General features: G+C 40.0%; 1 protein-coding gene across 3 annotated transcripts; it reads right to left on the bottom strand.

The window, feature by feature from the left end:
• Positions 1–3,358: 3,358 nt before the first annotated feature.
• On the bottom strand, positions 3,359–11,246 carry LOC141600172 (uncharacterized). Of its 3 annotated transcripts, XM_074420356.1 has the most exons (5): positions 10,992–11,246; positions 4,668–5,126; positions 4,356–4,489; positions 4,069–4,135; positions 3,359–3,696 (listed from the first exon to the last, which is right to left on the bottom strand). In XM_074420356.1, the coding sequence occupies exons 2-5, from the start codon at positions 4,729–4,731 to the stop codon at positions 3,593–3,595; spliced, it is 369 nt and encodes a 122-aa protein (XP_074276457.1). In that variant the 5' UTR covers positions 4,732–5,126; positions 10,992–11,246; the 3' UTR covers positions 3,359–3,592. The 3 variants fall into 3 exon arrangements, 2 of the variants coding, with proteins under 2 accessions (XP_074276457.1, XP_074276456.1); XR_012524230.1 differs by lacking the exon at positions 4,356–4,489; XM_074420355.1 differs by lacking the exon at positions 10,992–11,246 and having other exon boundaries at positions 4,356–4,455; positions 4,668–4,927.
• Between the last annotated feature and the right edge of the window lie 4,780 nt (positions 11,247–16,026).

The raw sequence follows: 16,026 nt of genomic DNA, 5'->3' as shown, positions 1-16,026 counted from the left end.
CCAAGATCGAGCGAATTGTTCGGCAGGAAGATTGTCTTCGCAATGGGGAGTCGTGCGGTTCCTCCTGGGACTTGCAAAGCGCTAAATTTAATTAAAGGGTCTAACAATCATTTAAACCCTTACTTAACCTAATCCTTGTACTACTATATATTCTCCATTTGTAATAATCAAGAGATTAAGTTTCCTTAGATTATATTAGGAGTAGATTATAATAAATTAATCTTAATCATTACACAAATTGCACTTTAATCTTTCCTTAATTATTGTTCAAGATTTCTTATTGGGTAATTGAAGATTATTGGGTTATTATATGGAGAATTGACAACTCTTCATCAATCAATCAAGTTTTCTTCTATTATTATTTCCTTTCCATTTGTTCATCTTAAGATTGGTATAATTCCTTTACTCTTTACTTTATTGCTTATTGTTTTACTCTTCTATCATGTTTATACTTATTAAAATGATTGACACCATTGTTAACATGTTCTCCATGATAATGAGTGAGTAGTTTCCTAACTAGAAATTAGTGGGGGATTAGGGGAGTTAATCATGGGAAAGATTTATGCTTAATGAGATCATATATATGAATGCTTGCTTATTGTTTTCCAACTTATGCACATGTCATGTTTGATGAAATACTTGATTGACAACCTAGCATGTTTCTCTTATCCTTTCAACAAGACTTGTAAGACATAAACCAACTCAAAGCTTGTTAGACCATGCATATAGTTGATTAGGAACACTTAAGTCCATTGTAGATGTTGTAAAGTCTTGATCGACTCTGCTCCGGGACCCAAACCTTCCTAGGACTCATTTATGTTATCTCACCATGAATAGGGAAGACCAAGTCGACTTGTAGGTGTTGTAAAGTCTTGACCGACTCGGCTCCGAGACTTAACTTTCCCCTAGAAATCGTAAAATATACACTAAATTGATTCCAACAATAATAATTGTTTGCATCTATGAAACTTGTTTGTTTGATCTCACCATGATTCCCCTATGATCCCTTGATTCCCTAGTGTTGTTTATCATTTGTTAACACCATTGTTTTATTACTTGTTTACCTTTCATTTCTTTTATTAGTTTAGAATCATCAAGCCAACCAATTTTGACAAACCTGGTGCAACTACAATTAGATTGAACAATTTGAGTACCCTCGTCCTTTGGGTTCGACCTCGACTTGCTTGCTATGCTAGTAGTTGGGTATAAATGTGTTTGAGAGCGTACAACGACACGCTCATCAAGAAGTCATGGTTCAGAAGGAGAAAGAGGGGTTCACTGACTTCCTCACTCGCTGGCGCACCGAGAGTGTCAAGTTTGCCGCTAAGCCCGAAGAGGCTGTCATGGTCGTAGAATTTGTAAGCAACCTCCGTCCCGTTTACCGAGACTACTTGAAGTATCAAAGCTTTTGCACTTTCAGGGAGCTTGTTGAAGTAGGAACCAGAATCGAAGATGATTTACGAATAGCTGAAGCCGAGAAACCAAAGGGTTATCAAGGGCCTTCATCTTCTAAGTCTAGGGCTCCAGCTACGGCTAATCATGTCGAAGCAATTAATCTAGTGGATACCCCCCCCCCCCCCAGCCCAGCGGTCTGGTCATCCTCCTAGGTGTTCACCGACATAGGTACTACTTATGCATATGCGCTGCAAAGGTTAATGGACCAAGGAAAGCTCTAACCCATTGGTCTAACTCCGGACCCACCTAAAGAGAAACAAACCAGATACTTCGACGCTGCTGCTTTTTGCAAATATCATCAAGGAAAGGGTCATGATACTGAGAAGTGCTTCTAACTCAAGCACAAAATTCAAGATATGATAGAAAATGGGACAATCCCATTACCCACAGTGAGGCCAAACAACATCAACAACCCTTTTGGAGACCCTTGAATAAGGTTTTCATTAGAGAAGTAGCTCAAGTGTGGGGCTGATTGGTTGCGAGTTAGGATTTATATTCATGTCGTAGTCTAGGTCGAGTCTAGGACTTCCTTTTCTTGCTCTCGAGTTAAGGTTCTCTATTGTCTTCGCGATAATCTAGGGCATGTCCTAGGGATCGCTCCTTCGTTGAGTCTCTGTCAACATTTTCAACTTCAATAAAATTGATTGCATTTTCACCTTCAAATCTGCTCTATTTTAAATCATCAATCAATCTGAAAACATGATAAAATACAAAACACACTTAAAGGCACCCCTTGGGTAAAAGTAGTAGGGTACATTAGGATCCCATGTTTTCATCCTTTACCTATTCCATGTCTGGCGGTAGAAAACCTCCATCAAAACCAGTGCTTTAAGACAAGCCCTTAGATGATCCTATGATGAACTCAGACTTTTCCCTGTTTCTCATATCTATGACGGAAGGCAAGCCCATTTCCCACAAAATCATCCCATCTCTAAGAGAGAAAACACCGACCAACCTCTCAAATGTTAGCATGACCCAATCCATTGGCGAAGACCGGATTTTCAAATGAGAAATTAATTATGACAAGCATCGGAACGTCAAAGCAAAAGGCAAAAAGAAAAGAGAAAAACAGCTAGCAAAAGGCAAAAAAACGAAAAAAGAAAAAGCAAAAAAAAAAAAACAAATGTCAAAGTTGTAGAAGCCAAAAGTCAATATCAAGCATTCGTGATCAAAGCTCAAGAGGCGAAGCCAAAACGGTCAGTTAGTACCATTAGCAACCTTATACCCATAAGTCCTTCTCGAGACAGTCACAGGGAAATAGTCAGGATTTTTGAGGATTCATTGAGCTTGTGTCATTACACCCAAGCCTATAGGGTCCAGATATGGAAATTTGAACCCACATCATTTTCCAACCCATTTGGACTCGGGTTTCATCAAACCCGAGACAACATTTCCAACCACATCAGCAGCCATAACCCATTGGCCTAAGCACCACAAAACAAACCTTCAGAGTGATGGTTCACCATTCAAACACCTTACTAATGGAAAAAACCCCTATTGCGTCAGTTGTATATGACCTTTTACGTCGGTTTTGGACTGACGTATATCAAGGGGTCGCATTTGCTATGCGTCAGTTGTGAAACCGACGCAAAAAGTTCAACATTTGCGTCAGTTGTGCTTTAAAAACTGACGCAAAAAAATACTATTTGCGTCAGTTTTGTTTTAAAAACTGACGCAATTGTATGTACAACCGACGCAAATGCTTCAACATTTGCATCAGTTCTTTATAGAGCCGATGCATTTTCTTTATTTTTTGCGTCATTTGTTATCATAACTGAAGCAATTGATATTTTGTTTTAGGGCCAATTCATTTTTCTCATTTGCATCATTTCTTTCAAGAACCGACGCAATTTATTAATGCTTTCTTTTATATATATAAATTTGCTGCCGAAATTACATAAAACTCACAATCTGAAACCAAAACATAAAAACCGGCAACAATATATCCAACCAACCACGTTCCAAATACAATCCAAAGTACAAATAATCCCACAAATGTCTTAGTTACTAAGTTAATCTATATTAAATGCTCTCTAAATATCTAGTAAACTTGCATAAAACTATATATCAATCCAAACTAGATGCCACAAACCTAACACAACTCAACGTCTCAACCCGACGTCTCAACCGGGCATACTCAAGTCAATAGTGCTCGATCACAGTAGTAGAAGAATACATAGATCACATGGCAACCCCGTCTGCTCCAGTCATTGAACAAGCGAGAAGATAGCGAACAATATCCTGCATCAATAACAACACTTCATAGTACAACCATAATAAGTTCATATCGCAGTTTGTAACTCATTTCAGCCATTATACCCAACATAGGTCAAATACAAGACTTCATTCTATAAATTTTTTGAGTCCTAAAATTAGACAGCACTGACTGAAAATATGAGAATCACACGTCAATAAAAAACTAGCCAGTAATAAGTCCAATCTAAACAATATCCGAACAAATCCCCCTAAACAGTTTTCTATAGATAAGATGAGAAAGAAGGTAAGTGGACCAGAAGGGTAGTGGATGGACAAATAAAACTTGGCCAATACTTCTAATAATACCGCCAAACATCAGTTGGACAATAATAAAATAACTAAAGACAAATACTTTACCTTGCAAATGCCGAAACGAAGTCAGGTAACTCCACTCTTTTCCCATATTTTTCTTGCTCTCTACCACCTGGAAGTATTTCGTCAACACCACATCCATCTAGTTAAAATATAGCAGGTGTAAAACAAAAGAAAGTTGGTAACACCACACCCATAATAAACCCCATTTTTTTCGGTCGGGAAATTTACCTACCGAAGTTTCGGTCGGTAATTCCTTCTGTCGTTCGGTAAATTCAAACTCATAATAACAACTTGAAAGAACAAAACCAAACTAAGAATATCAAACCAACCTCTTCACATTCAGCACTTTCAAAATTGCTTTGTGAGCCTTTTAATCTAACAAAGTAAAGATCCATGTTTTGATGAGTTTTGACATTATATATTAGCCAACTGAGATACAAACCATGGAGAAGGCCTTCAGTTACTGACAAAGTTACAAGAGAATAGCGATCAATCCACTAAATTTATAATTTTAGGACTCAAACAATCACATCAGATTAATATCTTATCAAGCACCACCATTTACCTGAACTGCGTATTCTAATACATACAAACCTGATAAAGTTACAGGTAGAAAGAGTGTCAAGAAGAGGGAGACGTACATAGCAGCGATAGTGAAAAGTATAAGAATGAGTGAAAGTGCATAGCAAACTCGAGAATAGCCATAGGGTGCACTTCTACAGCAGCAGAAATAGAGGCAGGTACATATTAGAGACAGCCCAAAGATTATAAACCACGCTGCAGCAACAATGAAGAATGGGGCTGCCGTGAAAGCCACAGACTGCATACAGAACACGATGTCAATATTCGAGGGATGAACCTGCTGTGAGGCTGTGAGGCTATTGAACCTGCCCCAAATGTAAACAAAAATATTGATTCTTGTCTTCACAGAGGTTCAATATTGCAAATTTCTATCACGGGGCAAGTTCAGAATGTTTTAGCTCATTAGCAGGGCTTGCTGGAGTGGGCTGACCCACACGAGACCCACTTGCGGCCTCAGTTCGCGTGCTTCCCTTACCCGGCTCAGCTAGTTTTCGTCTCTTACATGCGCTTTCCATGACCTGCAAATAGGCATATGGTTCAAAACGAATAACGGAAACATATATATGATGGGCACGGGATGAATTCAAATGGACAACTCAAATGAAATCAAATGAGGGCAATTAATCCCAAAAAGGCAGCCAGCCAAAATTACTGGCCACGGTCCTTCAACTGGGATTATCAACAGCATAATTCGAAAATATCAACCCGTGTATCATAAACAGCAGTGTAGCACGAATACATATGGGACTTAGCACAACTAATTTGAGACATTCAAAATAATTCTATGTGAACGGCAAAAAGTCTCAATTTACGCAACTGGAAAAACAAAATAGCAAGAAGAGCATAAACAGGTTATCCTCTGCTACTGAATTTGAACGATAAATCGAAACTCGCAAAGCAGCGAAGTTTGTCAGACACAGGCAGCAGAATTCAACAAGTAAAAACCCGTCTCAAGTTGCGTAGTTCGAAATCAAAACAACCACATAGGGTGTCAGTGTGTAGCAAGTAAATCCCAATAAACAAAAGCCCTTCTTAAGCAGCGGAAGAGTCGAGTGAAACAGCAGCGATATGAATGGTAACAATGGCAGTCACGACTTGAAATTCGCATACAAAGAGAATTAATTCGAAAGTAATTCGAAGAAAATAATGAACCCAAGCAGGTAAATCCAGAAATCCCAAAAAAAACAAGTGACCACAGCCATTATCAAAGAATTTCGAAATTATAAAGCATAAATAAGAACGAATAAAACAAATTCGAAACTCCACATACCAATCGAAATTTTGAACGAACACATTAAGAAAATTAAGCACAATTAAGAAAGACGAGTATTATAATGAATAAGATATGTAAAGATGTGATTGTATTTGACTGAATGACTTGGTTTTTACAATGCTATTAACTAGGCTATATATACATTGCAAAGAATAATATAAACAAGGAAGGATATAAACTATTTACACAAAAATGATAAAGTGAATAATCTTGTTGCCGTAATTGTAGTTGAGCCAACGGCTCTTTTGATATGGCTGGCAACAGCTATTTGCTTCATAATACCCCCCGCAAGTTGGAGTGTGGAGTGTCGAGACACCCAACTTGGACAGTAGTGTGGCGAATGTAGTACGTCCGAGGGCTTTGGTGAGGATGTCGGCGAGCTGAACCTTTGTATGGACATAATCGGGAGCGATAAGCCCCTTTTGAATCTCGTCGCGGATAAAGTGACAATCGATTTCAATATGTTTGGTGCGTTCGTGGAACACCGGATTGCGAGCAATATGAAGCGCAGATTTATTGTCACAGTGAAGCCGTATCGGTTGAGCGTGCTTAATTCCAAGGAATTGGAGCAAGCCCTTTAGCCATTTAAGTTCGCATACGGTAAAAGCCATAGCTCGATATTCGGATTCGGCGGAGGAACGGGATACTGTGGCTTGCTTTTTAGTTTTCCAAGAGATTGGAGAGGACCCCAAAAACGAGATAGGCCGACGAGAGACCGACGAGTTGTAGGACAAGAGTCGTAGTCGGCATCACAATAAGCATTGAGGCATAAATCGTTGTCGGAGCGAAGTAAGATTCCTTGGCCCGGAGAATTCTTGATATAGCGAACGACATTGAGAGCGGCGATCCAGTGATCTTTGGTAGGAGCATTCATAAATTGGGCCAAAATGTGAACGGAGTAAGTGAGTTCGGGACGAGTAATGGTAAGGTAGACAAGACGGCCCACAAGGCGACGGTACGGCTGAGGGTCAGACATAAGAGGAGCTTTAGATAGACCGAGTTTATGATTTTCCTCCATGGGGGTAGACGTTGGTTTGGTGCCAAGAAGACCCGTTTCCGTTAAAATGTCAAGAGCATATTTACGTTGAGACACAAATATTCCCGAGTTATTTCTTGCTATTTCCAGGCCGAGAAAATACTTAAGTGTACCAAGATCTTTCATGTAGAAGCATTGACTCAAATATGTCTTGAATTGAGTAATAAAAGCGGGATCATTACCACAAATAACCAAATCGTCAACGTAAACAAGAATATGTACCTCAGTGTTGGGTCGAGATATAGAGAAGAGTGAGTGATCGTATGGGCATTGTTGAAAGCCGTACTTTGTGAGAGCGGAAGCAAGTTTTGCATACCAACATCGAGGGGCCTGACGGAGACCATATAAAGATTTTCTTAAGCGACAAACTCTCCCATTAGCGGATCCAAGGAACCCGGGTGGAGGTTTCATGTAGACTTCCTCATGAAGATCGCCATGGAGAAAGGCATTATGGACATCCATTTGATGAAGGACCCATTGTTTTGCAGCGGCGATAGCAAGAAGAGTTCGAACGGTGACAAGTTTGACCGTGGGAGCGAACGTTTCATTGTAGTCAACCCCTTCAATTTGACGATTACCCATAACAACTAGGCGTGCTTTGTAGCGTTCGATAGACCCATCTGCGTTATATTTAATTTTGTAAACCCATTTGGAGCCAATAGCCTTTTTGTTGGGCGGGAGATCCTCGAGTGTCCATGTTTGATTTTTTTCAAGAGCGTCGATCTCGAGACGCATGGCTTCGCGCCATTCGGGGACCTGCATAGCATCTTTGAAAAGACTAGGCTCGTGATGTTTAGTCACGGCCGACAAGAAAGCTTTATGGTTAGGAGAAAACTTAGCATAATTAAGATAGTGTGAAATAGGAAATGCGGTACCTGAAGAGGATGATTTGGCCGTGAGAGCGTGCAACGAGGGGCGAGGGTTGGATAAGACATAACCATTTAAGTTAGAGTTGGGTATTTTTTTTCGATGTCCCCGTCCTAACTCAGACGAGGTAGAGGAGGTAGGAACTGGGTCTTGTGCCGTGTGGGAGAGCTGAGTAGAGTCAGTCGTGGTAGAGGAGGGTTCACTAGTTGAAGTAGGGGGCTGGTCAGCGGTGTTGGTGGGTGTTGGAGTAGCTGATGGAGTAGCGGTGACAGATGGCGAGGTAGGTGAGGTAGACACGAATATGGTGTGGTCAACAGGAGTAAAATTATCGATGAGAAACGAGTCAGGGCCATTGGTATCGTCATGAATGTGTAGATTTTTAAACGGGAATTCAGTTTCGATAAATATGACATCGCGTGACTCAAAGTAAGACCCCGTGTCTAAGTCGAAAAGACGCCAACTCTTTTTACCAAATGGATATCCAACGAAAATGCATTTACGACTTCGGGAAGCAAACTTATCGTGTGAGCGATTTAGACTTTTGGCATATGCGAGGCACCCAAAGGTTTTAATATTTTCAAAAGGAGGTGATTTTTTAAATAGAGTTTCATACGGAGTTTTTCCATGTAGAAGTTGAGTCGGAGTGCGATTTATTAAGTAAACTGCACTTAAGACACATTCTCCCCAAAAATATAAAGGTAAATGAGCTTGAAAAAGAAGAGCGCGAGCAACATTTAAAATGTGACGATGCTTACGTTCTACCCGACCATTTTGTTGGGGGGTATCTACGTTAGACGTTTGGAAAAGTATGCCATTTTCTTTAAAAAAAGATATTAAGGGTCGAAATTCGGTACCATTGTCGGTGCGTAAAACTTTGATTTTCTTTTCAAATTGACGTTCTATCATAGCGAAAAAATTTAACAAAGTTTGTTTAGTATCGCTTTTATGTCGTAAAAGATAAACCCATGTTGAGCGAGAAAAATCGTCAACAATGGTTAAAAAATAACGGGAGCCACAAGATGCGTTTTCAGAATAAGGTCCCCATAAATCACAATGTATGAGATCAAATGGAGAAATAGCATGGCTAGTACTTAAATTAAAATGTCCACGAGTTTGTTTTGCGCGTAAACAAATATCACAATTTTTGCTATGAAAAACATTATGAGTCCGAGAAGTTTTATTAAGAAATGGTAAAAAACGGGAAATATTGGAAGAGGGATGCCCCAACCTTCGATGCCAAATTTCAGCTGAGTCAATTGATTTAGTCATACACGCACGAGCTTGGTCATTCCGGACACCGGTTAGGTAGTATAACCCCTCGTGCTGCTCACATGCCCCAATCACCGTCTTCGAGATACGGTCCTGAATAAGACATAAATTATGAGAAAATTGAATAGTGAGAGTTGTATCCATTAAAAGACTAGAGACAGATATTAAATTACAATGTAAATTAGAGGCATATAAGACATTTCTCAACACAAGTCGGGAAGATAATTGTATGTCGCCACTTTGAGTGGCCAATGTTAGATCACCGTTGGGTAATCCAACGGACAAAGGTGGAATCGTTTTAAGATTTAAAAAATGAGAAAGACATCCCGACATGTGGTGAGACGCGCCCGTATCAACAATCCAAGAAGAAGATGAGATATTACCATTAAGACGATCATTGGACGATTCACCTTTACGTGCCTGCAGCATTATACTTAGTTGCTCTAATTCTTGAGCACTCAAGGAATTAAGATCTATTTTATCAAATTGCTTGAGGGAAGTGCTTGAGGACGAAGCACCTGCATTCCAGGAAGCACTGCATTCCCGGGAGCGAGAGCATTCGACATAGACAATTGAGCGGATGCCATATGCACTTTAGGGACGATCTGTTTCTTTGCGGTCGACCGTGTTTTACCACGTGGGTCCGGGACAAAGACGGCTTTACTAAGGTCAGTAGCATTTGGGTCAACATAAATACGATGACGGGGACGATCGCCCCACCAGTCGGGAAAATTACCCGTAACTTGAAAGCAAAATTTGAGACTGTGACCCGTTTTTTGACAGGCAATACAGAAATATTTAGACGGCTCAGATGAATTGCGACGATCACTACGAACCTCACGCCCCCCTCCTGACTGTCGGGACCCCTGGTGGACGCGGGCAGCGAATGCCATTGCGTCAGGTGTAGTGTCAGACTTAGATACGGATAGATTCCTAACACCCTCGTCTTGTAATAAACGATTATAAATAAGGTCCAAAGAAGGAAGAGGAGTAATACCGATGATTTGTGATCGAATATTCGCAAAACGGTCATCAAGACCGAGCAGAAAATCCCGTACCTTCTTCTTCTCCCCCCTGTGCTTGAATGATAGTCAACCAATTACGGACACACGGGTTGCACGAACGGGACGGTAAAGTATCATGTTCGCAAGAGCATCCCATATTGTTGTCAAGCGGCCATAATAGGCCACCAGAGATTCAGACGGTGCTTGGCGGCAGGCCAATAAGTCGGCCCCGCAATTGATAGATACGCGGTTCATTGGTTTGACAAAATCGATTCTTTATATCGAGCCATACCTGTTTCGCCTCGGGACGTAACGAGATTTACGCAGAGACGATTCCATAGTGTTATAAATCCACATAGTGACCAATGCATTGGTCGATTGCCAAGACTCGAAAGTGGCGGTGGTCTTTGTCCGGTTTGGAGATGGATCCATCAATATAACCGAGCTTCCCTTTAGCCATGAGAGCAAGTTGAAACGAACGGGACCATTCATCGTAATTATTGCCATTAAAAGTAATCGGAGTGATGCTGGTACCCGTTTGTTCAACATGAACAACGGAGACAGACGTGGGTTTTGAAGACCCCACGAGTTGAGAATTATCGGGATTCGTCATGAGAATTTAGACTTTGAGATTGAAAACAAAAGAGACAGAGACGGCAGAGCAGAAAGATTTATTTCACTGATACCATATTATAATGAATAAGATATGTAAAGATGTGATTGTATTTGACTGAATGACTTGGTTTTTACAATGCTATTAACTAGGCTATATATACATTGCAAAGAATAATATAAACAAGGAAGGATATAAACTATTTACACAAAAATGATAAAGTGAATAATCTTGTTGCCGTAATTGTAGTTGAGCCAACGGCTCTTTTGATATGGCTGGCAACAGCTATTTGCTTCATAATAACGAGCAAGGAACCCTAACCTCAGTAGCAGGACTCGATTTGAAAGCAATCACAAATTAAACCTGAAAAATTCGAAACCCTAGGCCCTAATTTCGACCGATTTGGTCGAAAATTAAAGGTGAGAAGGGGAAAATGAAGGTGTAAACTAATGGGTAAATAGATTTTGTGAAGGAATTTAATCAATTGGAAGTAGAAATCGAGTTGGAATTGGATGAACGGAGGAATTAGGGTTTGTCGTTTCCTTTTTTTTTTTTTTCTTTGAGTTTGTGTCCAGTAGAATTTGAGAGGGATCGGTTTTCTAATTAAAGATCATTTACATCGGTTTGAGATATAATTGATGCAAAAACATAGTATCAAATAAGTCGGTTTAGTAGCATAACTGATGTATTTGATCAAATACATCAGTTTTACTGAGAACCGACGCATTATATACGTCAGTTTCTTTCAAAAACCGACGCAAAAAACTCGACTATAGGGCGAAATTGCATTCCCGCCAAAACTAAGTACTTTTTGCGTCAATTTTTGTAGAACCGACGTAAATCCACTGACGCAATAGGTGTTTTTTCTACTAGTACGAAGCTCCACATCCCAAAGCATCCAAGCCTTTTACACCAACCCCAAACACGGGATTTAACGGTACCTTGCAGGCTAGAATGTAACAACCCGGATTATAAAACAAAGGGAAAACGTATATAAAATAGATTATCAGAGTATAACAATGATAAAAGGGTCAAGGTGGCGGAAACACCTGACCAATCCGTTTCGCTACTAAATCCAAAACAAACTAATACATTATTCAAAGGTTCTTAAAACATAAAGCAAACTCCTATTTTATTATTAAGCTCGCTTCGCACATCCCCAAGCAAGCATCAACCTGTCAGCAACAATCTGAACAACCTGAGAATGGGGGATCGACAATCAGTCAGGAGTAACTAGATGCTCTCCCATTCATGTTTACAACAATTGAATATAACCAACTGTAACACCCCCATACTCCAAGTGCCTTACCAGGACCACTCAGGTATAAGGATACTACCATCTCGGTTACCCGAGACATGATAATCATAAGACAATGAAGAAACATACTTTATTGAATAAGTTTAAGTGATTACATAATAAAACCAACTGTAAGCAAAATACAACTGGTCTCAAACTATAAACCAACTGAAAGGAACTGTCCTAACAAACACAGCGGAAGACTAAAGACTCTAATATGTGATGACTCCATCCCCAGCTAGATCCCACGCGTATCCAAGATATACCGCTAAGCAATCGCTCACCACCCCGAATGGATCACCACAGTTTTTAAAACATTTAAACGGGGTCAGTACTAATCACACAATTAATATACATGTCACGATAAGATAAACAGACAGCTTAACTGTCATACATACACAACCAACCAACTCCAATCATCTCAATCACCGATCGTCCCTTTGGGACCACCGCGATGGGGGACCGCAGCCGTACCCACCAAATCCCCGCTCCACATAGTGAGCGATAACCCTGTCCATTAATGTGCACATCCCCTTCCGTGGCGGGTTCCACGAAGGGCGAAACTAGGGCGTGAAGCCACTCCCGCAAGTGACTCCACTCAGCCGAGAACGCATCTCGAGAACCATAGACAACCAATCACAATCACAATATCAACAACCGTCTGAATCTATCAACAGTGTACAATCACAATCACAGCTGTCACAATACAATTACTATATCAAACAATCAATCTCAACACATCAACAATCATCCCATTATGGGACTAAATGCGAGTAGGAAATCCTACCCGATATGCACACAATCGACGGTCTCTACGGTGAGTCAAAAAGCCTCTTCTATGAACCCTCCTCCTATCATACAACACATAGAGGCTACCAAATCACATACTACACATAAAACCCCCAATCTCTAAATTAGGGTTTAACCAAAACAAAGAAAATACAACAAAAAGGGTACATAGATCTTACCCTCGACGCAAGGAACTCAACGGTGTAATCAACGACAAGAACTGACCGTTTGAACTCCGGGAATTGCTAAGAATGCGATTAGGATGAAGGACTTGCTTGCTTTCTCTCTTAAACAGAAATTTAGGTTTTGTAAAAGTGATTTAGAATAATGACGACGAAGCTTAAATACATTAATCGCATAATTAACAAAACCCGAGAAAACTCCCCGTAAAATAGGACACTCGATCGAGTACCCAAGGTACTCGATCGAGTACCCCTACTCGATCGAGTGCCCCAGACTACTCGATCGAGTACCCAACAGTCGAAACTATTTTATTTCGCAACTTACCCTTACTCGACAGAGTAAGGCCTACTCGATAGAGTACCCCAAGACTTATAAATACGGAGTATTACAGTCTTCCCTCCTTAAAAAGAACTTCGTCCCCGAAATTCAACCCATACTCTAAAAACAAACATACTAACTCGATCAAGACACAACAACGTGACTAAGAACTCAAAACGAAACTCCAACCCAAACATGAACTCGTAACGCCAACTCCACTAACTATTCCTACCTCCACAACATGGCTCACGATATCGTATCTACCACATATATATATCTCACACGACACTAACTCCATACATAACCAACTACCATCCTCTAACGCTGCTAGCTCCATAATATTATCCACTATCAAATCCAATAGCAAGACACTCATAGACATCAAACGGAATGTTACATTCTACCACCCTTAAAAGGAACTTCGTCCTCGAAGTTCACTCAGACTCATAACATCATCCTCCAACTGTCAACACTATATAAAATATTCTCATACTCCGAAGCATCACACTACTACAAGCACCACTCGTTACGTATACTCACACTAGATCCTCAAGTTCTTTCCTTCATTACCGCAAAACTCATACACAACTTAACATGACACTATTTCCCCCAACACCCTACACTCACTGCCTCAACAAAGGATTATGAACCACCTGCATCCTTCAGGTCATTACCACACATGCTTTACGAATCACTTGCCATTACCATGTCCACTAAAGCCTTATCTAGAACAAGATCAAAAGTATCAGAATAACTCCCGACAATCGTGTCCCATCAACAGAACATTTATATACCATGACAACAACGAAAACATATACAACTCTCTTTATATTAAACTCTACCCTCCTTCTCAAACTGAAACTTGTAAGAAACATCAGCAAACAAAACAACAGTCTATCTGTCCACACTGAAACTCATAGGAAACAACAACAAATAAAACAACAATTTATGTATAACTGGTATGTACTTTCGAAAACTCGTATCATAATCATCCTGCCTACTCCACCACAACCGGTGACGGCATCACAACACCGCCACCAACAGCCACACCACAGTGCAAAAATACCCGCATCACAACACTAAATATCGTGCTCGGATCACCACCCGAGGCACAACAACCACATCGATAGACATCACAACCGCATACAATTCCCATAAACACTGACTCACCATAACTTCTCAGACAAGAAAAACTTACTCAAATCCACTTTATTAAATCACCACGCAACATATTATATGGATAAACAGATAAGCATCTCATGAACATCATCTCTACCATTTCACGGAATAAACAAGTATCATCCATACACATACAATTTTAACTATCCATGCCAGATCAATCACATTATTACCTTTTGAACCTCATTCCATTAGTATACCGTACCCAACATAAATTACAAAAAAATCATATAACAACTTTATAATTATCCCACTATACCACTTCTCGTGAGGTCAGAACCTCACACAAACATTTACACGTATCATAGACCCGTAATCACATCCACCTAGTCAATCCTGATCACGTAAGTTACCACTCAACAAAGGTTACCTGTCGCCCGAGCTTAACTCATATGCCCCTCATAACATATTCTCCCATTCGCATATCCATCACCCCCTGCCAAATGTAACCATACTATTAATACTCAACTACTAACAACCGCCTCATATAACCACATCTTACACTCTCTCACAACCATACATATCAATCAGGTCTCTACCAAATCAACCTCTTTAGAATTGCTACCTTTCTAATATACCACCACTCTTAACCATTAGTCACAAGCCATAACACTACCACTGTCCGGACATCAAACCTCTTACACTCATCTCTAAATATCACGTTTTCTTTCCTATCTTTGGTTAACATCCCAAATAACGAACATCAAATCCATCAACAAAATTTACTTCAACATTCTTCCCAATACCATTCTTAACTGTATCATCATCTAAATCTCCACCAAAATCTCATATCCTGCAGATATTCTACTAACTTCTTACTCCCTTAATTCCTCGAAACTCATGATTAATCATGTTATCCTGAAATTTCTCTATAATCATTAACTTACTCTTGATAGTATCATAGATCTCGACGATTCCTTACTTTTATGTCACATAACTCCGGTCAACATTTTCCTAGTTTTACTCCCCTCATTCTTTTCTTTTACACTCGACAAAATCAACTAACCATTCAACTCCTTATCTCTTCTACCTAACTCTTTAGTGTTCCGGTTACTTTCTCATTGCTCCAACACCCACATCTCATTATTTCATATCGATATCATCTCACTCTTTCTTACCATAAAATATTCTCTTATTATGCCATTAATCACCCTTGCCACTAATCCATCCATAGGATCAACGTTTACTGTTTGACAATTGCATCTCCTTTGTACATCTCTAAAAAAAAATGAAAATTCCTTTCATACCGTTAATTGCCCAAGGAAATCCCACAGTGGTCTCACCTCTTAATAAACCAAATCTCCCCAAACTCACTCACTGTCTACAAATCCATCTCGCGACATGTCTCCACAAAGTTCACTATATACCACTCTTCTCAATCCCTCTAAAACAGCCTTTCATTATATATATTCTTAATCAACACCATTCCTAACCATCTCCCTCCATAGTTCGTTATATATCTCCGGTTGCTACCATTCGCATCCTTCCTTCCAATCTTTTAATTCTCACGTTCCATAAACTCACATCATCCCTTGCCCACATTCATTTCCTTTTACATTACTCAACATTCAAATATATCGCTCATCTCAT

The sequence above is a fragment of the Silene latifolia genome, chromosome 9 (genome assembly GCF_048544455.1).
Source record: "Silene latifolia isolate original U9 population chromosome 9, ASM4854445v1, whole genome shotgun sequence".
Lineage (NCBI taxonomy): Eukaryota > Viridiplantae > Streptophyta > Magnoliopsida > Caryophyllales > Caryophyllaceae > Silene > Silene latifolia.
Note: the sequence above shows the minus strand (reverse complement) of the source record. Positions and strands in the feature narration are given on the sequence as shown.